A 26,610-nucleotide genomic window follows, 5' to 3' on the forward strand; every position below is an offset into this window, starting at 1 on the left:
TGGTTAATTTTTGGATTTAATTTGCACGCTGGCTGATGAGTGTGAAAAGGAATAAAAAGCATCTGGACAAATGCAATGAGTTGTATGAGAGCTTAATGTATTTAATAGGTTCTCAAGTGCTGTATGCAAGTTTATTCTGATGCCTTTAGAAGCAGTAGCTGTCCATTAAATGTTTTTTCTTTAATCTAGGTAATGCAACTATACTACTGAAGTGACCTTGAAATCCCTTAATATGTTTAAAAGGTTGGGTTTTACTCAGATTTGTAACTAGGATTCTTATTAAAAACAAATTAGAATAGAATGTGGCCTCTTTTTCAGCATGGTGTGGATACCATTTGGCTGTCTCTGAATGAAATATAGCTAGTGACTTTCTCAAACAATCATCAGTACAAGCAAACCTTTCCATTAAGAAGATTATTTTTTAAATGCCTTTGACTGAGCCTTCCCTTTCAGGGAGTAACTAACTGATCTAGGAAATCTGCATCTGTGTCTGGCTTTTCTGTAGCTGTCTGAGTCACAGCTTGACTCTTTACACTTGTAACATACCTAGACTAATTGTAGTACTTAGCCAGAAAATTTACTTCTCTTGCTCAATAGAATTTTAGTCTAGCATAGAGATTTTTGTCTTGTCTAATTTATCTAAACCATTGCTGTGATTGATACGTAATTGGCAACTCATTCATTGGCCTTACACCTTAAGGATTCAACATAATACACTTCATTGTTTTCGAGGGTTTTTTTTCTTGTTGTACACCAGTGCCTTCTGGCAAACCAGAGTTTAATGTAGTTTTAACTACTACGTTTTTGTTGTCTCAGTCATTCATTTTCATTCCAGGAAGTGAAAGAGGTAAGTCTCACTTGAACAATTAAAAGGTGAAGTTATTTTGTTTAGTAAATCTTAATCCTCAGAGGGTACTTACAAGTGCAAAATAATTAGTACTAAATGGAGAATTCTTATTTAACAAGAAGCTGGGGCATTCCTCCTCTGAACCATCATGTGGTTCTTTTTTCTGTAACACCATCTTGTTCATGTTTCCTTCTAAGATATGATTGATTCAAGAAGTTACTTTGTCCTAACATGTTGGTGGCATTGGAAATAACTGCATCTGTCTTGCTTTCTAGGTTGATGGAAATGTGAGCAAAATTTATTGTCAGAATCTCTGTTTGTTAGCTAAGCTCTTTCTGGACCACAAAACCTTGTATTATGATGTTGAACCATTCCTCTTCTATGTCCTTACAAAAAATGATGAGAAAGGCTGCCATTTAGTTGGATATTTCTCTAAGGTAAAAAAAAAACCTTTTTTTTTTTTTTTTTTAACATTTGTAATTTCCCGTTTTTCTTAATATTTGTGCCAACAGCAAAGAAAAACAGTTCAGAAGCTTGAAATCTTCTCTATAAATCTCAAATCTAATGTGCATTGATTTATACTTTCTTTTCTCAAAGACTGCAAATTGAGACAGACATTGTATGTGCATTCAGCCACATGTATTGGGGTGGGTTTTGTTGGCTCGATTGTAGGTGTTTTTGTTTGGTTTTGTTTTTTTTCCAGAATGTGTTGTGTTTTCAGTTGCAACTTAAGGTTGGTTGTTGTTTTTTTTTTTCCTTCCCCTACCATTTTTGCACTAGTATACGAAGTCTAAGTTCTACAAGTGCTAGCTATTTGAAATGTTGGTGTTTTTTCATGTTTTTACTGCTAGCAGTTCAAGCTGGCTATTTAGACGTAAGTGGCCAGCTGTGTTCATTTCTTGTGTACAGTCTGATGTAATGCGGTTACTTATTGCACTGAGTGTAAGACTGCAGTGCCTAACTTTGTGGTGGATGCCTTCTTTAGAGTGGGATGTCTTAGTTGATTGTGGTTTTGTTTTCAATTTTAAAGAAACAGATGGCTGCTATAGACAAAAATAATATGTATATGGACTATCTTGACAAAGGTGACCAAAAATAATGGTGAAGTATAATTAGATGTATTTGCAATAGGAAAAGCTTCCATTAGTTCCTTTGTCCATAATAAATGTGATGAATTGATATACTCAGAAATTTGGTACTACTTGCCCCTAGTATCACCACCTCCTTCAGTATATAATTTTCTTTCCTTAAGAAGTGATTTATATGAAGACATTACTTAGAAGAAGTTTAAAAATCATGTCAGAGTACCTGCATATTATAGTGATCTCTTCGGGGTCTGACCAGTTCCTTCCGAGATGTGGGCCTTGCTGGGATTATAGTAACACTGAGACGCGTAAGCAGAATTTGTACTGTTTCTTATGTCAGTCAGAAGTTCTTGTGGCATACAAACGTGCCAGCTCTGATATAGGCAAAGATTTTCTAGTGGATTTATTTCAGATATTGCAGATATTAAGATGAGTCTCTCTTGATGTTTGTTCCTTCTTTCAGCAAGGATGCATTTTCTTGCCCAGCTTCACCTCTGTTGCTTTTGGCCAGTCTGTCACATCTCATGGTCACAAATGTTTTAGCTACCAAAACATAGGGGAATAAAAACTTAATCTCAAATTGCACTGAAGTACTGAAATTATTTACTGAATTGCACGTATGTCATCCTACTCCCTCTCCTTTTTTAAAAACAAACCAACAAACAAAACCCTAAACCTGTGTGCATGTTTGTACTCTTGCTGGCAGAAATGTTCTGGCTTTTCTTCCATGATCATAAATAGATTGTCAGGATGTGAACTCCGTACTAGCAGTAGTCTTGAGAGCTTGAGAAGCCTGTATAGAGAAAATACTTCACCATACCATAGAAACTAAGAAATTTTGTGAAATATGGCATGGATATCTGCTATCGCAGCCGAAAAATTGTACATGTCAACATACTGGCATGTGATCCTGTCAGTGTCATCACTGGTGGGGTGTCATCTTATGTGTGGAGGCTGAAGTGATGGGTGGTGTCTTACACTATCCATGTGCTTGCCACAAGTTGTCAATTATGCTGTCCTGGATATTTTTGGATGATTTATTTGGTGTCTCTCAAAACTACCTAGTGCTGATGTTGGTAATTTGTGTGTGTGTGTGTGTAATCTTTTAAAGGTGACAAAGCTTCAAGGATCGTCCTTTTATCAGTATATCTGAAAGAACCTATAACCTTACATTGTTAGAACAGCTTTCTAGTCTTGTTGTCTTAAACAACATGTAATATTTGCCTCCACTGCCTGTATATGACTTCATTCTGTCTGCAAGAACTCAGATTTCTGAGCATCCTGCCTTAATTTGGATTTAAGTGAGACGAATTCAGCTTTGAAATAAGTTAGTATGCTTCAAGTAAGACTTCTTAGTTCTATGGGTATGAGGTTCCTCCTCTCCACCCTGACTCCATATTCATTCAGAGAGAGAAGACAAAATAGAGATGGAAACTGGCAGGCCCTTAGTGTAGCAGTTGGAGAAAATACAGCTTCACTTATGTGTATGAATATTCTTCACTTTTATATCCTTGACAGAATGGTCAGTGAAGCATGAAAGTATTTTCCGCTTCCTCCCATCCTTCTCCTTTACAGCACTTAAATGTCATTATGCTGTTTAGACAATGTATTTCATTTATAAGATGCTGCATAGTTAACTAATGAAAATATTTTGAAGGGTATGTTTGATACTTCCTTCTTATAATGAAGTATTAACATGGCATTATTTGACTTTGGTACTGACCCCATCATCTGTTCACCTTATTGGGATATTTTACAAGGACAGTGGCAGGTGCAGGCAATTGCCCACTTCAGCAGTGCTTTGACATACTTGATCTGTTTCTCCTTCCCACAGGAAAAGCTTTGCCAGCAGAAGTACAATGTCTCCTGCATAATGATCATGCCCCAATACCAAAGGCAAGGATTTGGAAGGTTTCTCATTGATTTCAGTAAGTGTTTTATTTACATTTGTGATCCAGGGAGCTGATGGCTGTTATAAGAAATTGTAACATAAGAAACTTTGTTTAACTTGGTTTGTTGTTTTTGTCAATAGATAATGGGATTTCTGTTTATATTTACATAGGATAGAAAAGCTCCCTGAAGTGAAAAACTTACTGCTGCTCCGTTATTGTACTCAAGGAAATTGAGAATGAATCTCTTAGCAGTAATATTAGCTCACAAAGCTATTACCCTGAATGAGTTGTCTAAATTACTTTCCATTTTGCCTTGCTTATTAGTATAAGAAGAGGCAATTATTTGTGATTAAAGCTAAGAAGGTGTTAGTCCAAAGCATTCTCTACATTCTAATATTTCTAACATCATCTTTTTAGCTAAGGAACTGTTTTAGCTGAAGAATTGCTACATAGAAGGAATGTCTTTTGGTTTTTGTCTTGAAGTTCATAACTTCTGTAGTAGAAGGAAATTCTTTATTTTGCCAGGTTGTCTGGCCTGTTAGAAAGCCTTAGACACACAAATATAGATTTGTTATTCCCCAAATCTTTAAGCTGCAATGAAGCTCCAAACCAAATCGTCTAAAAAACCCTTCTGAGTTGTCAATGCTACTGAATTCAACTTCCTACTGTAATTTAGAGGGAGGATGATAAGGATTGGTGTATATTGTATGTGGATAGTTTTCACTATTACTTATGTTTTTTTAAAGTACTGTAGAATTACATGACAATAGAGATAGATAGTTAAGATAATAGGATTCCTGCCCTGAAGGTGTATGCAAGAACATTAAAATGCAAATAAAAATACATTGCAGTATAACAGCAGGACAAAGGCAATAATTCGTAACTGAGAGTTTTCAAGTTCTGTGTCTTTTAGTGTTCTACCCAGCATGACTGCTCTAGAGTTCATAAAGATACTTAGTATGTCTCATCATTGTATGGCTTTGTAGGTAGTCCTCGCTATACCCTGTGAGTTAGGTAAGGATGGTTCTGGACCGTGTAATCCACCATTGAAATGTAGCTTTCTGCAACTTTTTAGAAAGGGCAGTGATAAGTACTGTGTGTTTCTGGAACTGTGGAGTAAACTTTAAGCTTACTTAGGTAGAAATTTGCTCTGGATTAGGATCTCTTATTGCAAAACAAGATGGGGAACTCTTACTGGGCACAACTGGTAAGTACTTCTAGGCTTTTTCTTTAGTTTTTACTCTATGGTGTCTTTCAAAAAAAAGCACTCAACAAACGTTATTCTGGTTGAGTTTGCAGTAGTCTGTTAAACTGGTGGCACAGCTATGAAACGTGGATTCCACAGAAGGTCTGGATGTGGATATGTTATGTCTCTGCTCTATGTGCTACTGTGCCATGTGCTACTCTAACCTGGAAAAAATCAGTAGGATGTTCTGTCCCTTTTACCCTTCTGGAGAATTCTGGAAGCATATTGGGTTGTCTGAATCATTAAGATTTCTGTGGTAACTTGCAGCATAACTCAGTGGTGTCCTTAGTGTGAAGTTTACCTGGTGGTGGTGTTACGCCTTTCCTCTTCGCAGATGTGTTCATATCACGGATATAGGCTGCAGCTGTGTACATGCTAGGCATAATCCAGAGACCAGTTTTACTTCTGTTGTTGCTAACAGAGTACCCACTTCCGGAGCACTCAGTCAGTCCTTCAGTACCTTTACACAGTGTTTGCCCTTTGTTTTCTGGACAGAGGTTCCTTTAACTAACTGGGAATTAGACTTTTCTCAGTTTGCAACAGAATGAAGAACCAAGAGGTGACTGAGAAATTCTGCCTCTATAGTGAGAGTGAAGTGCAAACTAAATTGAAGTTAGTGAGAGAACTACTTGTGGCTGCTTTTCCCTAGATGTGGAAAGGAAAGTAAAACTTAAAGGCTTGTTTTCCCGAGTTGTATTTATATTCTTTTGCAGGATGCAGGCTGAATGCCATTAACTTGGGCAGCCATAGCCTCATCTAGATTAGTGAGTTCAAAATTTGTCTTAGCACAAAAAAAAAAAAACCTTCAAAATCAATTATTAACTTTTTTTTTTCTTGGAATTTTATTTGTGTTTCTATGTCCTCTATTGTAATTCACTGACTACCATGTTCCTCATACTTGATCCTTTCTGTTCACTTGTGGTCTCCTGAGAATAAGTTGCTCTAACTGGCCTGAGAAGATGGAATAAAACAAAACTCCAGTTATTATTCTAAACTTGAACAGAACAAGTTTATTATCATTTAAAACCTATTTTGCCAGTAACATTATCTAGATTGTCGTGTTCTCATAAAGTTACTGGAAGATAAATTTTATGCTCTGAATGTAGTCTTCATTTGTCATACAGGTGACGCATCTAAACTGCTCTATTTTGAATTCTATGAAGCAGTCACTGGTACTCATCTTTTTTATAACAGTAACCAGAACAGTTTTTAGAATAAAATAATAAAAATGTAACTAAGCACGTAATTTTCAGAAAATGATAGTTACAAACCACAAAGGGGAATTTCTCAAGAACCGTATGCAGGCAGTTGACTGCTGACATTACTTCATATATATCTAGACACTTAACACTTAGAAAGGCTGGAAGGAAAGCAGCCTTAAACCACTACACAACTTCTGTTTTGTCAACAGTCTGGTGAAAATGTAGTTTGTGGTACAGAGTATACTGCTTCATTGGTAAGTGAAATGCATTTGTTTGTTCAGATTGTGATGCATTCTTTTGTCTTGAACTAATTTAATCTTTACAGGTGAGTCTATGTAGTCATCCTATAAATTGTGAGGGAAAATAAATTCTTTTATTTTGCTAAAAGAAAAATAGGTGTTTGTTTTCTGACAATTTTTTTTTTCAACTTACCTTTTTCTAACTACATTTCAAGTTACTTATATTTCAAATAGGAACTGATAATACTGTTATTTCTTGCTCTGTAGACATGGACACAAAGCTTTGTGTCAGATCTGTCTCTTCAGGAATCTATAATCTCACATGTGGAAAAAAAGATTTTTAGGAAGAATTGTTTAATACTTGTGAAAAGAAAGCATGCTGTAAAATGCCTGAGTTCTCTAACCTGATAGTCTTCAGGAAAAATTTCATTTGTAGTTTTCTGTATGTCATTGGTCATTTAAAATAGAAGTGTTGTTTTTAAAAACACAATATATGTGTCTGTTTATGTTCTGTTTTTTTAAAGCCTGGTAAGATTTATTTTTTTTTTCATTTATTTTAATTCTTATTGTTAGGGAAGTTATGGGTTTTGACTGTTATAGGATGTTGTTGGGCTGTTAGAAATGGAAAAAAAAAAGTCTAGTTGTAAATATTTATCAAAAGGTGAAACTGTTGATTTGTAAAATTGCAGACTTGATACTGATTCATTTTGCTGAATTCACTTCCGTTTAACCTGTGTTATTTTCTAGAAGCATGTCATATGAAGACAGAATGGTTTCATTTTGTTTACATTGAGTATACTTTATTAAATATTATTTTTATAACAGTCTGATTTTTTCATATAGGGAACCTAATTTTTGCTTGGGGTGTATCTAAATGTACAAAAGCAGTTCCTGAAAATTAATCAGTGTCTTAATTTGCTTAATTTATACCTTCCTGCCTTTTGCAGGACTTCTTGGATTTGAGCTTTTTCTTTTTTTTTTTTTTTCCTCATTTCCTTGTTCTTCTTGTATTATGAGAGGTTGATTGGACTGTGATTGCAGGGTGGTACCTGAGGGAGAATAATTGACTTGTGCATAAATCTCTTGTATTTGCTGTAAGTTAAATTTTGGGCAAGTAGACTCCAGCTTAAGTTGATCCAGAAATAAACCAGAGAGCAGGCTTTTATTGTATAAGATACCATTCTGCGTCTGTTTCACTTCATGTCCATGTATGAGTCCGTTTACAGTGAAACACAGCTATTGTTCCTGTCACAAGGATTATATATACTTCAATTTGGGTGAGTCTTTATATATCCTCTGTCAGTTCAGCCTGCATTGCTGTTGTTTTGACAGTGCAATCACTGAAGCTACAGTGTTGTAGCTGCTTTTCTCCATGCAGTCCCATTTCTTTCATAAACTTTAGCAGCTTCTCTATACAATAAATTTTTCTTTACTTTCTTGACTTGAGCTTTCACAAAGCCTAGATTCTTCTTATGCTCTGTTTCTATTCATTAGGCTGCAGTCCCCAGAAATATTAGTATTTCTTTTTTTTTTTTTGGCATGTCTAACACAGAGTTCAGTAGTGCTAGAATGGCATACTGCAGTATGTGTTTTCTGTAAGTTTAAAGTAGTCTTTTGATTTACACTTCCTCACAAAGCTCATCTCATCACAGTTGTATATTTCTGTTTACTGGATTGCAAATTCCATTCTGGAGGCCTAGTAAACAGCTGGAGGAAAAAAATGCATGTGACAGCATGTGGATAAACCTTTCCAACTGTGCTGGCTAGTATTCTGATGGTTCATTTGCATCACAGGAACAACTGGGTTCAATGCTGAGGAGCAAAGTCCTTGATAGCATTTTGTTATTTATCTTGAGGGTGTTTCTAGTCCAATTGATGGCAGCAGTTTCTTCCTTCCTTTTAGAATTCCTTCTTTTCATTTGGTTTATGTGTTCGTTGTGAAATGATTATTCTTGCTTGAGAGAGGAAACCTGTTTTAATGATGCTTTATTAAAGCACTTGTATGTATGTTTGGGAAAACCGGTGCTGACTTTCTGACCTTTTGTTCTGGTTTTGTTAGTGAGGGGGGGCCTAAGGTGGTAGCTTCTGTAGGAAACTGCTAGAAGTCGCTCCCCTTGTTTAGTGGACTCGGCCGGGCCTAGGGCGGACCTGCTGCTGGCCAAGGCCGAGCCAATTGGTAGCAGAATGTCCCGTGATAACGCCTCTGCGATAACATATTTAAGTAGGGGAAAACAGGAAAAAAAGGAGGAGAAGATGTGAAGCAGCTGAGCGGGGGGCAGAGAGGGGGAGGCACGAGCCTCATGGGCCTTGCAGGCCTCACCCTCTGGCCTCCCGCCGGGCAGCCGACTGGGCCCAACTCGGCCCGGCCCGGCTGCAAGAAGTGGAGAGGAGATGAGAAGTGAATAAGATGTAAAAAGGATCCTGAGAGACGTCTGCCAGCCTGTTGTGAGGAACGGCTGCAGACGCCAAGGTCAGTGAAGAAGGAGGGGGAGGAGTAATATGGCTCCTGGCCAAGATTCCCCTGCAGCCTGTGGTGACGACCATGGTGGAGCAGGTTGTCCCCCTGCAGCCCATGAAGGTCCACGGAGGGGCAGAGATCCACCTGCAGCCCATGGAGGACCCCACGCCGGAGCAGGTGGAGGCCTGAAGGAGGCTGTGGCCCATGGAGGGCCCGCTGGGACAGCTGTTCTAGAGGGACTGCACCCGTGGAAGAGATGACCCACGCCGGAGCAGTTTCACGAAGGATTGTGGCCCGTGGGAGGGACCCCACGCTGGAGCAGAGGAGGAATGCGAGGAGTTCTTCCCCCGACGATGATACAGGGGCGTAAAACAACGCGTGATGAACTGACCGCGACCCCCATTCCCTTTTCCCCCCCCGTGCCGCTCGGGAGGGGAAGGTAGTAGAGATAATGTTAAGCCCGGGAAGAGGGAGGGGTGGGGGGAGGTTATCTTGTTCCCTGTCTCATTCTCCTGCTAATTTTAGAAATAAATGAATAGTTTTCCCCAAGTCGAGTCTGTTTTGCCCGTGACGGTACCTTTAAGGATTTCTCCCCGTCCTTATCTCAAACCTTGAGCCATTTTTCTTATATCATCTCCCCCTGTTCTCTCGGAGGGTGGGGGGAGCGAGAGAGAGAGACTGCGTAGTCTGGTCCCGATCGGGGCTGAACTACGACAATCATTTATTGTGTACAACTTTTAATGGCTTTTTTTTTTCCATTAGTTGAACTAATCCCTGATTCCTATCTGGGATGTGTAGCTCAGGTTTTTTTTTTGTGAGGAGACCATGATAGGCAAAGACAATTCAAGTCTGGCAGCTGAAGAAACAAACAGAATTTATATTACTTAAGAAGTTGTATTCTGGCATAGGAAAAGAGGCTCTGTTAAATGTCCTTGTTTGCTCATTTCCCCTAATCTGGTATCTGTTTCTTGGTCAAGTATTTTTTTTTTCTTGTTCCATGCAAGCAGGTGAGTAAATCTTGCAACGCCAGATTTGCAGAAGCAGCAGAGTACCAGTGGTAGCAGCACTTGTGCAACAGCTACTCTGTAACACCAGGGAAGGCAAGTTTCCAAGAGATAAGAGGAATAAAAAATTGTCTCTAAAAGTAAAGGGAAAATAAACTGTTAATGGAAAGTTACTTCTTTCCTCCTTAGCACTTTTCATGAGTAAGCATCAGAGCGATTGATAAAGGAGGTCAGCACCTTACTTATATGTATAAATTGGTAACAGAGAGAAAGATATACTTTTTTTTTTTCCTCAAAGTCAGGTTAGGTTAGTGGCAACATCCATGAGCCTACCTTGCTTCGCAATAGGAAGTGGCTCAGCAAAGGCTTGTGAACAAGATTTGGTGGGGTGGTGTGTTCATTTGCTGTTTACAGCTTTGAAGAACTTCACGGAAGATCTGGAACTACAACCTGTTTCTTTGATCTCTGTTCTAGTCCCGTCTTCTCCTCCACTGCAAATTCTTGTCCACATGCTACCGTTTAGGGGCTTTTGAGTGCAAAAGCTGAACCAGTGAAATATTCTGGGCTAAAAGCGTGTAGGGCAATAAAGACAGATGTCCTAAAAGGTATTAGTTAAACCCGGATCAAGTAATGGTCCTGCATGCACTTTCACTGAGAAGTAAGGAACAGTGATTGGGCAGTGAATAAGCACAAAAGGATGGATACCTTTGAAAAGTGCATTCTTTAATTCTTTCCAGTTTGCACTTGTTTCAGAAGATCTGCATCTCTCTGTGGAAATGGGGAAGATGTTTATTGCTTAGGGCTCAGTCATGCAGAAGTGTGGTAAGCATTGTGGATTGAGTCCAGAGAATTACACAAACATCCACATGTAACATGAATCTGTATTGATGAGAATGGGAACAGTGGGTTTGTTTCTTATTGCCAGCAGTTTTGAGACAGTTTTGAAACAAGCTGAAAAAAAAGTGCATTGTGTGAAATGTAGAATAGTCTTCAGGCACAGTTTAAGGAGACCATGAACAGTAGGAAATTTTCTTCTGGTCTTTAGTGCAACTTTGTTCTCTCTACGAGTTTGGTAAAGAGCTGGTCTAGCTTGTAAAGTCAGTTTTTCTGTGAAAGGGAAGAGGCTTGGTTTCTGCAAAGCTTGAAAAAAAAACATTAATATTGTTCAAAAATAAAACTGCTTATTTCTGAATATGCTCAATTCAAATAGCATTTTCTCTTCTGGAATCAACTAGTTACTTCGAACTTCTAACGATTCCAATACTTTAAAAGCACTGTCTTCCGATGCATACCAAAGGTTATTTTTGATGGAAAGTAATTTCTTTTAGACAATTTTGGGCCTAGTTTTCTCACTCACATCCATTACTATGTCTTGTGTTTTTGCAGTGTCTTTCAGAAGTGGTTACGGTTGAACTTTCCACAGCTAGTTGCAGTTTAGACAGTGAGCTGCTCTTCTAGTTCCATCTTCCACACTTTGTGCTGCTTTGGTGTATTAAGAAGGTTTGGAAATGTTGCTGTGCAGAGAGATTGATTTCATAACTCTCTTATCTCTGATTCCTGCTATAGTGTTTCTAGGCTTTTTGTTTTAACAGGAAATTAGCTTACTTCTCTGGAAACCTGAAAAGCAATTCTGAAGCACCATGTTTGTGCAGTCATCCCGGGGGCGGGGGAGGGACATGACAAAAAAACCAACCCAAAACACAAACCAACAACAACAAAAAAAAACCAAAAACCAAAAAAACCAAACCACCAACCAAACAAGTTGAACAAAACTTGAAACTTGTAATGGACTAACACATGGCCTGTCATTTAGGGCAACATGTGGCCAATAGATGATACTAGCATGTGAGAAAATGTCATCCTTGTTTTGAAGATGAGTAACTTTTTTTAAAATGCAATAAATATGTTGGAATTAAGTGGTGGAATAGAGTAAAAATGCTGCCTGAGGTTTTTACAGTGCCTCTGAGAAAGTATTATATCAGTGAAGGAAGAGCTTTGGAAAAGGTGGTACATTTTCTTTACTGAAGGGCTTTCATTTTTGGTAGGAAGCTGGAATGAGGCAAATTAGCAGAGCCTTTACAGTATGCAAATGGTGTGGTTTCTTCTTTTAAGAATACTTGAACACGGAAACAATTAGAGAGGCTATTAACAGAAGCACTAAAAGGGCAAAAGTGTAAATGACTTAATCTGGTCATGGGAAAGAATACATTGGCCCTACAGTAATATTTTGGAAAAATGACTTTAAGAAAATTAGAACTTTTACTTTTCTAAAAGTATAAATACTCTTATCAAATATGGATGTGAAGTAGAAATAACATTTGAAAAATGAGAATGTCTGGAATGATGAATTCTTTGTGTAAACACCCCTTACACTGCAAAGTCTAATGTTAAGATGTTTAACAGTTTGCTCTAACAAATACTGAAACATAGCAGAAACACAATCTAGGAATAAACACACTTGAAAAAATTGTTGTTTACAGTTATACTTTGCTATGCTCCTATGCTCTGTAAACAGAATTGAGATGGGAATGAATTGGGACTTTTTTTTTCTAGGTAAAATTTGTTTTAATCAAGAGCCCTTCAACATTTTGTTTCTCAAACTACAATCCTGGAAGAACTGTTTTGTTACTGCTGAGGGTGTGGTAGACAATGGAGGGTGAGAATGAGAGGCTGAGGGTGGAGAGGGACAGGATTTTTAAAATAGATTTTATTGGAAAAAATATTTAGTCAAACTGTACTTACGAAGTCAACACCAAAAATGTAAGGACCTGTATAAAACAGGCTTGTGTCATTTATTATCTTTGGTGGCCCATATTGAATCATTCTGGGTTATTTTGGTTTTTTTACTACTGACTGGCTTAACTTGTGTACCCCAATACAGAACACTATGTCAATCTTCTGGTCATTTTTTTAGTGTGTTTACAGATCTGTTGTGTCCAAATGAAAGGTTGAATTACCTGCCCTTTATTACCTGCCTTTTTTTGTTTGTTTGGTTGGTTGGTTTTTGTTTTGGTTTTTTTTTTTCCTAAAGAGGGAGTTGAAAGTGTCTCTCTGTGGGAGCTGTGAATTTGTGAGGTAGCCTGAATACTGCTGCTTATTTCATGTTCTTTTCTTGATGATTGATTATGTTGCTGACCTGAAGGCATGAGTTTGGCCTCTCCTAAATAACTAATAAGGAACATTCTGTCAAGCTGAGATTTAGATGAGAGGGGAATAAAGATGGATTTTGAATCAAGCTTTGTTGACTTAAGATTATTCCAAGAAAATCAGCCTCTTGGGATTTCTTGGCATCACTTTTATATAGCTTCAAGACACTGTACATTTATCAGAACTGCAGAAGAAATCGGGCATGTCACTTTAGATACAGAAGCTAACACTGTTTTAGCTGAAGAGCATCTTTATTTCAGATAGCATTGAAAACAGCTAAAAGGCAAGGCCAAACGTGGTAACAATGAAAACAAATGTTTGTTGGACAGAACTTTATAGGGCATTACTGAACAGGAGAAGCCATCTCATGAAGACTCGTGGCTGAAAACAGACTGCAATTAAGTAGTGCATCTTTAGCAATCAGGAATTTCTACTTTTGATTGCAGAGTGTTCTGTTGCAGCAAGTCAGTGGGCAAAGCGGGTATTTTGTAGCCTGTCACCCTGTTGTTCAGGCACAGTGAGGCATCTCACCTCAATGAGATGACGTCATGGCTTTCTTAATGGATGTCTGTCTTTTCCAGTGCCATGACTTTATCAGTTTTACTTTCTTGTAAAGATTTTTTTTTTTTTGCTTGTTTTCTGCTGTTTTGAGTAACAACAGCTATTTAACAAATTGCCATGTCTTGGACTTAGTTTTTTTTGAGTGTGCTGTAACAGAGGGGTTTCTGTGTTCAGTGCTTGGTAGATAATGTGCCCTTTTTTATCATACGGTTTCTGTATCTGCTGGCTAATCAGGTATTGCCATGAGATTCCCCAATAACCTCCTTCATCTGTTGATTCTTTCTTCTAAATCTTAACTTGCTTAATTCCTTGCTCTACAGCATGCTTTAGTAGAGCAAATGAACAGTTATGACATTTGGCTGATCACAAAAGACAAACAGAGTTTGCATCTTCTGTTGCGTCTTATGGAGTATGTGTGTCATGACCACTTACCTGACCAAATACAGGTTTTGCAGTGATTTCCTAGATATGCCTTTTCACTTATCAGTACTGACTTCCTATTTAATTTTTGTTTGCATTGTTTAGGACTACTAGACTATCTTTTATAGGTGTGAATAAAACAATGATAGGAAAAGCTCTTGGGCTCTGGAACTTGGTTATCTACTTGAAAACTGTTAAAACCATCCCTGATACAGTTTTGTTCCAGAGCATCTGTCACTTTCCACGTGTGATAACAATTTTCCTGAGCCATAAATCTGGGAGAATTATGTTAACAGCCAGCTTAACACTCAACTGAGAGTCGTAGCTTAGTGGTATGGATGCCTACTGGTTGGCCTCAGTGCCGTGTAAAGGTTCTGGCCGTATTCAGTTCACTTGCTATAATTAGGCATAGCCTTCTAAGTCCATCTTCCTGTCTTGTCAATTGAGTCTTGTAGGAGTATGTAGAGCCTATAAGAAGGCAAATGGGTAATATTTTCTAATGAGCATGTTTGATACATTTTAAACAACAATATTCATGTGCTGTCAATATTAAACACAGAAGGTAATGGCAGTTCTTAAAGGAAATTGATTCAACAGTTACAGTTGTATAAACAGTTTACTGTTCAGTGTAATTTATTTAATAATTTAAAAATGTGAATTTAAATAATAACTTAAAACATTGCTCATAAAATGGAGAACAATGCAGCCAGCCTTGTTAGTGATCTTCTAACCTACTGACACATTTATTCATCCAGTTGGTAGTCAGGACTGATGCCCTCTGTGCATGCAAGCAAGTCTTGCTTTTAAGGGTACTTCAGTTCCTTTTCTCTTGCTTATGCTTTCACTCTGCTTGTAAGTAGTCCACTTCGTACACAGAACCTCCTCCACTCAAGAGCTTTACTGTCAACTGCCACAGGTAAAATAAGTATTAGCCAATTAATTCACTCAAAGGATGCCTTTTGTCGGTCTGAGTGTAATACAGTCGTCTTTACCTTCCCTTCCCTTCATGAAGGGCATTTGTTTAGCTCTAACCTCTTCTGTGAAGCTTTCTGTAGAGGAACTAAAGGTTTTGGACCCCCTGTGTTGAGTTTACTTGAGGATGTGGAGACGAATGAGAGCTGGCATTATTTCTTGTAACAATAACGAGAGAATCTTTGGCTTAACTCTGTTCATCACGAAGAAAGCTTTTCTTTAACCAGACAAAGAAGAAAAGAGAAGGTAGCAGGTTGTTCACTGATCTAAGCATCTCAAGTTACAGCTCGCTTTTCTTTTTTTTTGTAGTGTTTGTGTGGATCTTGGCATTGGGGTCCTTTGAAGCTACCTCAAAAGTGCTTTCAAAGAGTGTACTAACACCTATTTAAGGTCCTCTATCTTTGACCTTCCTCCCGTTGACATAGATAAGAACAGGTCAGAGGCAGACAGAATAGATACGGAAGAAAAAAAAAAAAAAACAAACCGGTAACATGAATTACAGTTTTGGGAATCTTAAGTCTTAATAAGCTCACACTTTCACCTTGCCTATTTCTGCCTTCCACTTGTGGTCATACCTCTAAACTTGGAACATTGAGCTGACTTAACTGCATTGAGCTGTCCTCTCTGAATACCCAGCTCTTTTGGTTTTTCTGACTAACCTTTTGAACCTGTGCCTTCACAGTTTGTTCATCTAATTTCAAAACAAAGTATTTGATGTTTTATAAGACAACAGGAAGTCTCTTAGGATAACTTGAAATACTGATTTGAGGGCAATCTTGACTTTAGATACTGATGTATTATAAAAACAGTTACTAGCACTTGGTGTTCTTTCAGATCTCTGGTTTGATACAGAACATTGCATGGAAACTTACAAGTTCTTCCTTTCCATATTAAGGGACTTATTTTACTTGGTTATGTTTCAAACAAAACAAAGTTTAAGGGAGAAGTGCTTGATTCCATCTGTCCAAGTCTAGTAATTCATTTGTGGGGGCTGGCCTTTAAAGAGACTGGGAACAACTGAGAACATGCAGGGGCAAGTAGTTCACTGGTTGCTTCTCTTGTTCTGGATAGATTCCCATGAATACATTTTCTTCTGACACAAGTATTAACAAAGTACAAATACGAGTTGAACAGCATTGGTTACACAAGGACAGTGTTTTGAGCGCAAACTATTGCTTATGATTTTCAGAAAAGCTCTGTTTTATGACGAGGATCCTCTGAGAAGTAGATCTCAAGCTGTTTCTAACTTTTGGCAGTCGTTTGATTTTGTTGCGGCTCTCTTGTCTGCTCAGGGTTTTCAGCAGTGCGTTGGCATCGTAAAGTGTGTCTGGAAAGCTTTCATAAGTTAACTTGGTTCTATCTTCTGTATGGGAGTTACTTCAGTGGTGTCGGGATACCTTTGCTGTGTGTGGAAGTGTATGTAAACATTTTTATGGGTGATTGTGATGTTCATGCATAACTACGAACCTGAGATTGACAGGTTTAAGTTAAAAAATGCATAAGGAAAAGCTATTACCCTTATACCAGACCAAAGTCCAGAATGCTAGCATAGCATTAACGTCTCATTTTGCTGATGGAATGTGTATGTATGTTTCTAATTAGACTTCTGGTGTGAAGGCTACATTCAGTTTAAAATTGGGAAAGGTTCTTATGATCCAAGCAACCTGCTCCTATTTGACTCTGATTTTAATGATGTCAATACACTCTTCCTATCCCTTTGCTACCGTCCAGCAGCTCTGGCCAGTGGTGATGTTTTTCATATCACTTCACTGGTGGATAGACTAGATCAATGGCCTTCATTGCTGATTGCTTAAGTGCATAACATGATGAGGTGAACAACCAATATGATTCAGATGCTTAATTTGCATGTGTTGCTGCTATTTGCACTTAATCTGTACAGCTGGTGCAGAGGTGCGCCATGCATTTGAGGTCCAAATGTTCCTGTTTATTATGTAATTGCTCTGGACCAAGCAATTTATTGAAATACCTGTGAGTTTGTCATCTGTTATTTAAATAGCTGCGAGTATATATAGTTTAGAGAGCATATTCATGCTAGACAATACTTCCTGATAGGAAAATAGTGTTTAAAATGGACAGAAATGCATCTACAATGTTAATATAGAAAACATAAAGGTGTTGGACCTTCCCCAATCTTTGTCTGGATACAAGATCACAGAAGTGTTCTTCAAGATGAATCCTAAATAACAGAATATATTGGCTTCTTGGTTAAGTTTCTTATAATTGTCTATCTTAACGCTTCATGGAGACCCATAATTGTTTTAAAGTGTTTTTTCACTTTTTCATAACAATAGAGAAGCATGCAAATGCAGTGACCTTTGCTGTAAACTCAGTATGCTGTAAAATATGATACAATATTTGTTTTAATGTCTTGTGCTGAGTGATATTCAGACTAAATCGTAGGAAACGGAACAATATACTGCATTTTAGAGCTGTGTGTTAGTAGTTAAGAAGAAATAATAATAATAATAATTTGGTTCTTAATTCAGCATGAGCATTTTGGAGCACAGCACAGAAGGAGGGAGCATGTTGGTGCATCCTTAGTTCAGAGGGTGATTGAACTATGTTTGGGAACCGAAAGATAGCAGGTCGAGTTGCATGTCAAGTAGGAAGTTTTGAAGTGAGATAGAGTAGACTTGTGTTCAGCTTCTTATTTAAGAAATGCATGGATAGCACCAATGACCAAGACATGCAAACCTGGCAGTGTAATGGAACAGCTGGCCCAGAATGGGTTGTCCTGAGGGTCCAGAGAGCTGTTTGGAGTTAACACAACCGGGATGATGTGTCACAGGCAGCAGTTGGAATGACCACACTGGCACATCAGAAACTAACTTGGACAGAACTTCTAGGGGAATATGTAGTTGTCCAGGTCTTGGGCTTTTTGGAGAGTAGAGTTTGCAGGAGACAATGTGATTGAGGTGGGCAGGGGAAGGGAGCCCTCTTGCACTGCATTTGAGATCCTATTATTCCAAATACTCAAGTCCTGAAGATGAAAAGGAGGAATTAGAGGACTGTGCTCTGTCATAGAGCAGTAACCTCACTGGGGTTACAGAGGTGCAGTGGGGTGACTCAGAAGACTGGACTGCTGCAAGAGATGGATAACAGTCTCTTCAGGAAGGACAGGCAAGTAAGCCAAGGAGAGGAGGTTGTGCTCTACTCAAAGGAATGACTTGGAAGCGTGGAGCTCTGCTGCAGGATGGATGATAGGCCTGTTAAGTCCATATGCCTCAGAATCAGAGGATAGGGCAGCAGTCATGAATACTGTGGTGGGCTTTTGTTATAGATAGCCTCATCAAAAAGGTAAGAGGATGTACTTTCCAAGCAACTGGATGACATCTGCTAGTGGAAGTCCTTATTCTCAAGGACTACTTGAAACACTGTGCTGTAAGAGCAGCACAGCAGGATATAAGCAATCCAGCGGATCTCTGCAGGGTGTTTGGGACAATATTTTGACACAGATTACAGAAAGACCAGCTAGGACAAATGCTTTCCTGGATCTCCTATTTGCAAATAAAGAGGAATTGATCAGGGAGGTAACAGGCAGTGGCAGCCCAGGCTGTAGTGGCCGTGAGATAGTAGGGTTTCAGATCCTAAGGGAAGTGAGAAGGGCAACTAGCGGATAAGGTGTGGAATTTCAGCTTGTTTCACCTGTGAGAGGCTGCTGTGAAGGGCAGAGGAGCGCAGGGCACACCGATTTCCAGAGAAAATTTCCTCTAACTGCAAAAATTACTCATTCTAATGTTCATGAAAATAGTAGGCATGACAGTAAGCCTGCTAGGCTTCAGGGAGACCTTCTGATTTGAGCAAAATCAAGTCTGCAGAATGTACTGGTATTGCTTACGTGTGCAGGAATGGAATTAAGCCAAAGTTTGGAGCTGAAACAGTGATGTGGAGAGCAAAAGGAGAGCTCTTAGAAGTATGTGGACAGCCAAAGGAAGAGTAAGCAGAATATGGCCCTGCTGCTGTCATGTGACAACATGGGAGTGTGGCTGGGATCTCAGAAGGGATCTGAGGTACTCAGTACTTTCTTTGCTTGGCTTTCAGTGATAGGACCTGCTCTCAGGTGAGGCAGAACTAAAGGAGCAGAGAGACGGGCTGTCCATGGTAGAGGAAGATTAAGTTACAGAGTACTTAAGTAAAATGAACATACACAAACTCATAGGACCAGGTGAGATTCACCTAAGGGAACTGACTGACACGATTGTGAGACCTCTCCCTATAGACATTGAGGACATCATGGCAATTGGGGAACATCCTCAAAACTGAAAGGTGGAAGATGTTACGTCTTCAAAAAAGCCAAGGAAGAGTGAATAACTACAGCAATGAGTGAAGTAAATGGATTTTCATCATCATGATAGTACAAAGATCATAGAGCATTTGACTTGGTATAAGTCACATGACAAATGCTGAGGTGCTTCTAGATCTGTATAAATTTTGTCTACAGGTACTTCTACGTATTCCATCTTCTGGAACTTGTACTGTTAGCATTAGATTAGCTCATGGTAGGAGAACTTACTTTGGAAGTAAACTTTAGGAAGCTTGGAAATCAAGTGCTGGCAGCAGGCTGTCATTTAAATACTTTGTTGCATTCGTACATTTTGAACTGGACTTGATGATGTGGTACTCAACACTTGCAGCTTTCTTCAAGGCTATTTATAGGATCGGTGCTGTATTACTATTGTTGGTATAGCTGAACAGGACCAGGAGGGTAAAATGGAGTTTAATTATGCATTGACAGCAATTCTGTGTAGTTCTTCAAATTAATTTCATTGCAGTGGCTTTAGTGCATGACTGGAGAGCATGTCCCTTAAAAGGGCAACAGTGCTGCTGTCTTTGTTGTCTCTTGTCCTTGATTCACAGGCAGTTAAGCCATTTACAGCTCAGCTGCTGAATACCAGTACATACAGATGACACGTCCTGTAGGCAAACTGAAGCTGGTGACAGTTTACCTTATTATGACATGCTGTATGTTGTAGCAGCTCAGTAGCTGTTTCATGACTTTGTGAGAGCTGACAACCCGACAGTTATTTTAAGCTATGTCATTCCTGTTTGTAAGTTGAAATCTGTTTTTGAAATGGGCTTTCTATGCAGGCAAGGCTTGAGCAAGTTTGGAACCATTTAAGTTTGCTTTTGTATTTTGCTGTGAGGCAAATTACAGTGGCAAGAGAGACTTGATTTTGGAAGCCAAGGTTAATAGATTTTTATTTGGTTCTTCATATGGCTTATTTTCCACTCTGATTCTCAGTCATTACTTGTTGCAAGAATACTGTCTGACTTTCTGGGTTTAAAAATTATTGGAAAATTATTCAGATGTGATAATACAGTGTTGTCTATTTTGTGGGTTTTATAATACATAAGCAATAAATTAATGTTTTTTTTCAATGATACTTCTCTCAAATTTTGATCCTTTGTGCTTTAAAAGGTGCAGAGTAATTTTCTTCCCTGTAAATGAAGTAAAGATTCACAAGAGGAAATTTTCCTCTTTGAAGCAAGATACCATGATGACGATAAGCAATTTTACTAGAAAGTATGGAAGGTGATAGCCTAAAAAGCACAAGAGAAAGCTGTCTTGATGAAACTCCGCTGAATAGAATACACATTTCCTACTTGCCCAAGTCCACTGCTATTCAAAGTCCAATAGGTTATAGTGGTAGGGTTACTGCTCACATTCTTAGGAGTTATTCTAATCTAGGGACCCCTAAATTAGCCCCTCCCTATCGGGGCTGAACTACAACACTGTTACATTGCATTTTCTGTACTGTTCTTGTGTTCTGTAAGAGTTGCTTGTATTCGAGAGCTTTGAGTGTTAGGTTTATTAATAATCCTGTGAATGTGGAGGGATGAAACAGGATGTAAACATTTCCCTGTAATGAGTGTTTACAGTGAAGCAAAGATCTGCTTCTTTTCTTGCATTAAACTGCCACCAGTATGGTTCTGGTTTTGGAAGAAACACTGCATTTGACTGCAGCTTTTCTTTAAGGTAAAAGCCAATCTAATCTGCAGATGATAAAAAAAAAAAAGTGAAGTTCTAGATTTGAATTACAGAACTTGACTGAAGAGTTGTGTTCTCTGGAACAGCTAGGATGATCCAAGATGAGGAATACTCTGGTAGTACACATCCTAATTTTAATGCTTTTTTCGTTTCATTTTTTTTGTTTGGGTTTTTTTGTTTGTAAACTGAGTTGTTTCAGTTACAAGAACCTAAGTTACTTTCTTCACTAGTATTTGTAACTTTCTTGTTCAGATAGATTAATATTATTGATTTCCTAGGAAGTGATATTGAACATGACTTCTCAAATGAGATCAGAACTATGTTTTGTCTTCAGTGCCTTGTGTGATTGATACATAAGTGTTTCTTAGATCATAGACTCTCAGATAAAGTTCTTCTAGATTTTTCAGTGTAAACTATTATTTATAGCTTTTTGTAGCCACCAAAAAAAAAACCTATCCTAGCTGAAATGTAGGACTCATGAATCCCTACCATCAGGGTTCACTTCAAAGACTCTGTTTTAAATTTTAACCTGCGTAAGTGAAAAACAAATACATGAATTTGTTGGTAGTAGCATAGGAGAAAGGAACGGCAATTTGTAAGTACTTGTCCAGGTACAGAACGAGTTTCAGTACTCCATTTGCCCTTTAGGCATGTTTTTGATAATTCTGTTTCTTCTGAAGACAATGCAATGCATGGTGATGCAATGCAATGAAGTGAAAAACATGTTCAGAGTAATAGTTAAACATCATACACGATGACCTCGCAGGAGTGAAGTGCCTCTCTTTGTGGCGCTGTTCTCGAAGAACCTGCCTACCTCTAAGCAGTGAAGTTCAAGGAGTGGAGGCACGGTGTCCATTGCATATGGCACAGCGTCTATTGCATGTGGTGAGGTTGATCTGTCAGATGTTCCATTAAGGGAGCACATGGATACTAAACACAGGAAGTGATACTAGAGATTCAGCTGGTGGCATCTTCTGCAGTACATCATATTGAAACTGCCTTGGGATGGTCTGGGTGGATTGTACTCTGGCTACATTGAATTTTCAATAAAATGTACAATTGTATTACCGGTTGGAGATTACAAGAGATGTTGTGATATTTTCATAAAAGAGGACTAATACACTTATTTTACAAGCCAAATATAGCCCTCTGTTTCACCTTCTTAGAACCTACTACAATTCCTTATTTCCTGAAGTGTGCAAGCTAACCAACTGACTATTGCTTATTCTTGAGCTAAACAAAATAATCTTTGTGTTTTGTATTAAATACAGCATTTCTAGGACTGTTCTAGGATATAAAGTTTTTTAAAAATAGAAATAATAAATATAATTACATCAAAAATACTTCTTCAAAACCTTCTCATTAGCCAAGTTCTGTTGCTTCCGAGGTGAGTAAGAAACCACTAATAAAGTCTTCATTAATTCCTGTGCCGTATGCATACCACAGTTTAACTACTTCTGTGTGTAACTGAGCCACAGTGTGGCCATGCTCTTTTGCTTGCACATAAACCAGTGTGATTCCAAACACCTACATCCAGGTTGCAAATGGGCTGAAGGGAAGGGAGGACAGGAGTAGGGGGTTAGGTTTTGTGGTTTACTTAAATCAAGTTAAAGTACTTAGCTTACTTGAGAACTTAATGGCTTTATAATGATTGTGGTCAAACTTAAACACACGCAAAGGAACGGAACTTTTTTTAGCTAGATCTCTTTGACCATTCATCAGAAATGAAGTGATGAATTGGTTTGTTCATTGCTATAGAATATAAGGTATTTCTAGAGAGCACACAGGTTGCAGGAAAGTCCTTAAAGAATATCTTCAAATTTAATTTGACTTCCTTCTGTCAATTTTAGTTTGTTCATTTGATCTTTCTCAGTATACCAGTTCAACTGTTTAGTGTCTTTGTTTGCTGCTTCTTCCTATGTCACTGGCCTCTATAATCTGCATCTCTGTCTTCTTAAACCTTTGAAGGGCTAGCCTGCCTTTGCTCCCATGGTAAAAGCAAAGGGACAAGTGTATTTCTTCAGTAGATAAAATTCAATTCAACTGCCTCAAGCTAAATCACATCTGCCTTATATAAAACTGTGGAGATATTTATGCTTAATGTTAGAAAGTTCAGGTAGTGAAGTTTGGAAGTGTGTATGACAGGGAAAGAAGGATGTGTTTTGGGGATTTGGAGATGGAAGAGACTTAATAATGAAACAGCTGCTTATGGCAGTTTGTAACATGAAGTATGCATAAACCTTTTGTGCCGTAGGACTGAAAGGAAGCTGATATGATCCTGATTTTTAGAAGATTTTTCAGGAGAGAGCTAGTAATACAAATCAGTTCACCTCATATCAATACCAGGCATATTAGTGGGCATGACAGTAAAGACTAATGCTAGTGACACATGTAAATGCGGTGAATGGAGGAGGAGGATGAACTCTGTGCTGCTTGCTTTTGCAAGCAGTGATACTTAACAACTCTTATCAAGTTCTTAGAAAATGCCAAAAAGTGTGAGGATGGTACACATCTGTTTGATTCCATTTGTTTGGAGAGGCAGAACTGAGCATAACAGAATCAGTAGTTAACTAACTGAAAGTTTCTGGAGAGTAGCACAGATGTATTGAAATTGTTGTTTTCACTTCAGTGTGTTGTGGACTCTGCTGTAGCTATTTCAGGGGAGTTACAGTAGGAATGCTGTAAACTGAAATTACAAGATACTGCTCAAGTTAATTTCTTTATAAGTGTGTTTTAATGTCTGGTATCTCTTAAATTTGTGTTGAAGGCATAAAATATATGCATCTTATACTAACTTTCCCTTTCTCAGATTGAATTTCTTATCATTGTTTTAAATCTTGAATAAGATAAAACCTTAGTGGTTCTGGGGAGGTTTGCATGTCAAAAATCAAAAGCTGTATATCACATGTGGCATGTTGCTTTACTATGAAGGCTGGAGATAAGGCAAGAAATAAACATCATTAATGGGATTTTGAATGTTTAATTTTGTGATACTATCGCTGATATGCCCAGAAGATGAGATAGACAACTCTTTGTTCATCTCGATTAGGTCTTATATTTTATTGTGGGGTTTTTTTTGTGTAACATAGAGTTTGACTTGTTTACCCTTGGGAAGTGGGTGGGGAGGAGCTATTTTCTGTTCTCTGAATGTTGCTGTTCATAGTCTGGTATCAGGGGTTACAGTTTAAGAAAGTTCTTTCAGGTTTCCAGTTGAGGCTATCCGTTATTAAGATTAGGTAGACACAATGACACTGGAGGTATCTGTTTAACAGGGGCATATTGTACTCATTTCAGATGCTTCAGGATAGATACACGAGCTATCAAGATCAGTGTTTTTTATTTACCTGCAACTTAGATCAATTATTTGGCGTCTCTTTGGTAAGTTTAATTTAATAGATGTCATTCAAATCACAGAATCTGTTAAGAGAAACTTTCCGTTCAGTGCTCGCTACATGTAACTGAGACTGTTACCTCTGATTTGTATTTTTGATCCTATAGAATGTGAGTATCTTGGATAAGCATAGGTTATGTTATAGAATGGTAGGAGAATACTGACAGAATACTGACAGGTGAAGTTTCACTGCTTTAATGTAGAGTAAAAATATGTGAAAATGACCACTAAGAACTAGTCTCTAAGTCCCCAGCCATTGGAAGGATCTGATAGGCAAGAATATACTAGTAAAGCTCTTAAAGCTACTTGTGGTTGCCTGAATAATGATTCCATGCTCTTGATACTAGTTTCTTATTAAGCCTCATAAGATGTTTGTCAAGACAGTATAGTTACAGCCCATTATGTATGATGAAATGGAAATGGAGAAAGAAATTTCTTGTCAAAGTAATTTTAAAGTATAGTGAAATACAAGAATTAAATCCCCATCTTGCAGATAGCCTACAGACACTTTTTGATAGTGCCCGAGTTTTCTTGAATGTGAAGTTGGTAGGTTAAACTGTAAAGTTACTTGAAGCAACAGCGAATTCTCCTCATGGATTTATTTTAGAAATCTAGGTTACTCTCCCTCTCTTTTCCTGTGTTGAGACTTCTGTCACTACTTGTACTGCTACAGTTTTGCATGTTTTTCTATAGGCAATGACATCTTACTATAAAACTTATCTTGATATGTTGTAAACAAGCTGATCCAGAATTCTTTCTTGGTACAACTGAAGCTTTATCTAAAATTATGCAGAATAGGCTATACGCTGGAGGTCTCTTCTTGTGCAGTTGGAAGTAAAACAACAATTCTTTACCTTCAAACTAATTAGGATGCAGTGTGCTTTTGAATGTGAAGTTTGGCTTTTCCTGTCAACAACGTTTACATGTAGTACTAAGATGTATCATCTAGTTATAAAATAAATTTAATATCTGCAACTTCAAATGTTAGAACACCTTCCTTTTCTAAAGTTTTAAAGTAGTGTATCTTCTGTAAAACAGAATAAATTTACTTGCTGAGTTTCCAGTGGTACCATGCAGATGTAGGCAGGCTTTATGTGCTATGTAAAAGTAGGCAGATGTGGGATTCCCCCTGAAGCTCTACAATTCGTATCTATTAGCACAATTTATGATAAGAGTACATTACTTATTTCAATATCTGTGTTGTTACTGATCACTTGGAATGTAGTAGGATGTCTGCTTTTCTGTGTAAACTTTTTTATTTAAACTGGAGGTTAGAGTATGATGACCAGTGCATATGTATTTTCCGAATTCTGTTGTGGACCTTTTGTATTGCCCCTGAAAAAGGAAAGACCATTGTTACAGGCTGAGTAGATATATGTGTATGTATGTATGTGTGCATTTCATATTTTTGTTTATATTAAGAAACCAGATATGTGTGTGTACAGTTTGTATGTGGTAGAGCATACAGCAAAATAAGGAAACAGCCACTGCTTCACGCAAAGCTGGATATCAATAGTATGTTTTCAATTTTATAGCTAACTTGATTAGGAGAAACTTTGGAAGTCAGGAGGATTTGCTTAGCAAATGTGACATGGCTGTATTTAGATATGTTTTAAAGCAATCTTTGAGAAATAAAAGGAAGGTTTCCAACTTTAGTCTTAAATACTTTGATTTTTTTTTTTTTTTTTTTATTGAAATGCAAAAGAACCATGTATGTTGATGGATTCCAGATGACTTTGGGTAATGTAATTCCAGAAGCATAATCTCTATGCTTATGGTGGAATAAGCATTTTTTTAAGCCTGGTGTCTAAGACTCATGTTTTGCTAGTGTTCGTAAAGGCTCAGTGCAGAATATGTATAATGGAGGGATGAATTACAGTGAAAGGATGTGTGTTATTAATTGTGTTATTTTTTACTTTCTCTTGAATTAGTTTTAATGGTGGCAAATACCAGACTTCTGTTATCTCCAAGCAGGTGTGTTCTACTTTAAATTGTAAAAGCTTATTAAAGCTGAAGAGAGTTAAAAAGGACTTACAACATACACAGAATATAAAATGAAGGTGGTTTATTGTGTAATGGCTTATCGGTTACTGTCTTGAAGACTGCAAGCTGGAATTATGTGAATGTTCTTAAACA

General features: G+C 37.9%; 1 protein-coding gene across 3 annotated transcripts in view; it reads left to right on the forward strand.

Annotated features, from left to right (window-relative positions):
* Nucleotides 1–26,610, forward strand: part of KAT6B (lysine acetyltransferase 6B) — a 112,564-nt gene that overhangs the window by 74,624 nt on the left and 11,330 nt on the right. For all 3 annotated transcript variants that reach the window (XM_086752279.1, XM_086752280.1, XM_086752281.1), the window contains exons 11-12: nt 1,123–1,284; nt 3,767–3,860. In XM_086752279.1, the coding sequence (XP_086608405.1) occupies nt 1,123–1,284; nt 3,767–3,860 (256 nt within the window). The remainder of the gene's footprint in view (nt 1–1,122; nt 1,285–3,766; nt 3,861–26,610) is intronic.

The sequence above is a fragment of the Chlamydotis macqueenii genome, chromosome 7, assembly GCF_036417535.1.
Source record: "Chlamydotis macqueenii isolate bChlMac1 chromosome 7, bChlMac1.mat, whole genome shotgun sequence".
Lineage (NCBI taxonomy): Eukaryota > Metazoa > Chordata > Aves > Otidiformes > Otididae > Chlamydotis > Chlamydotis macqueenii.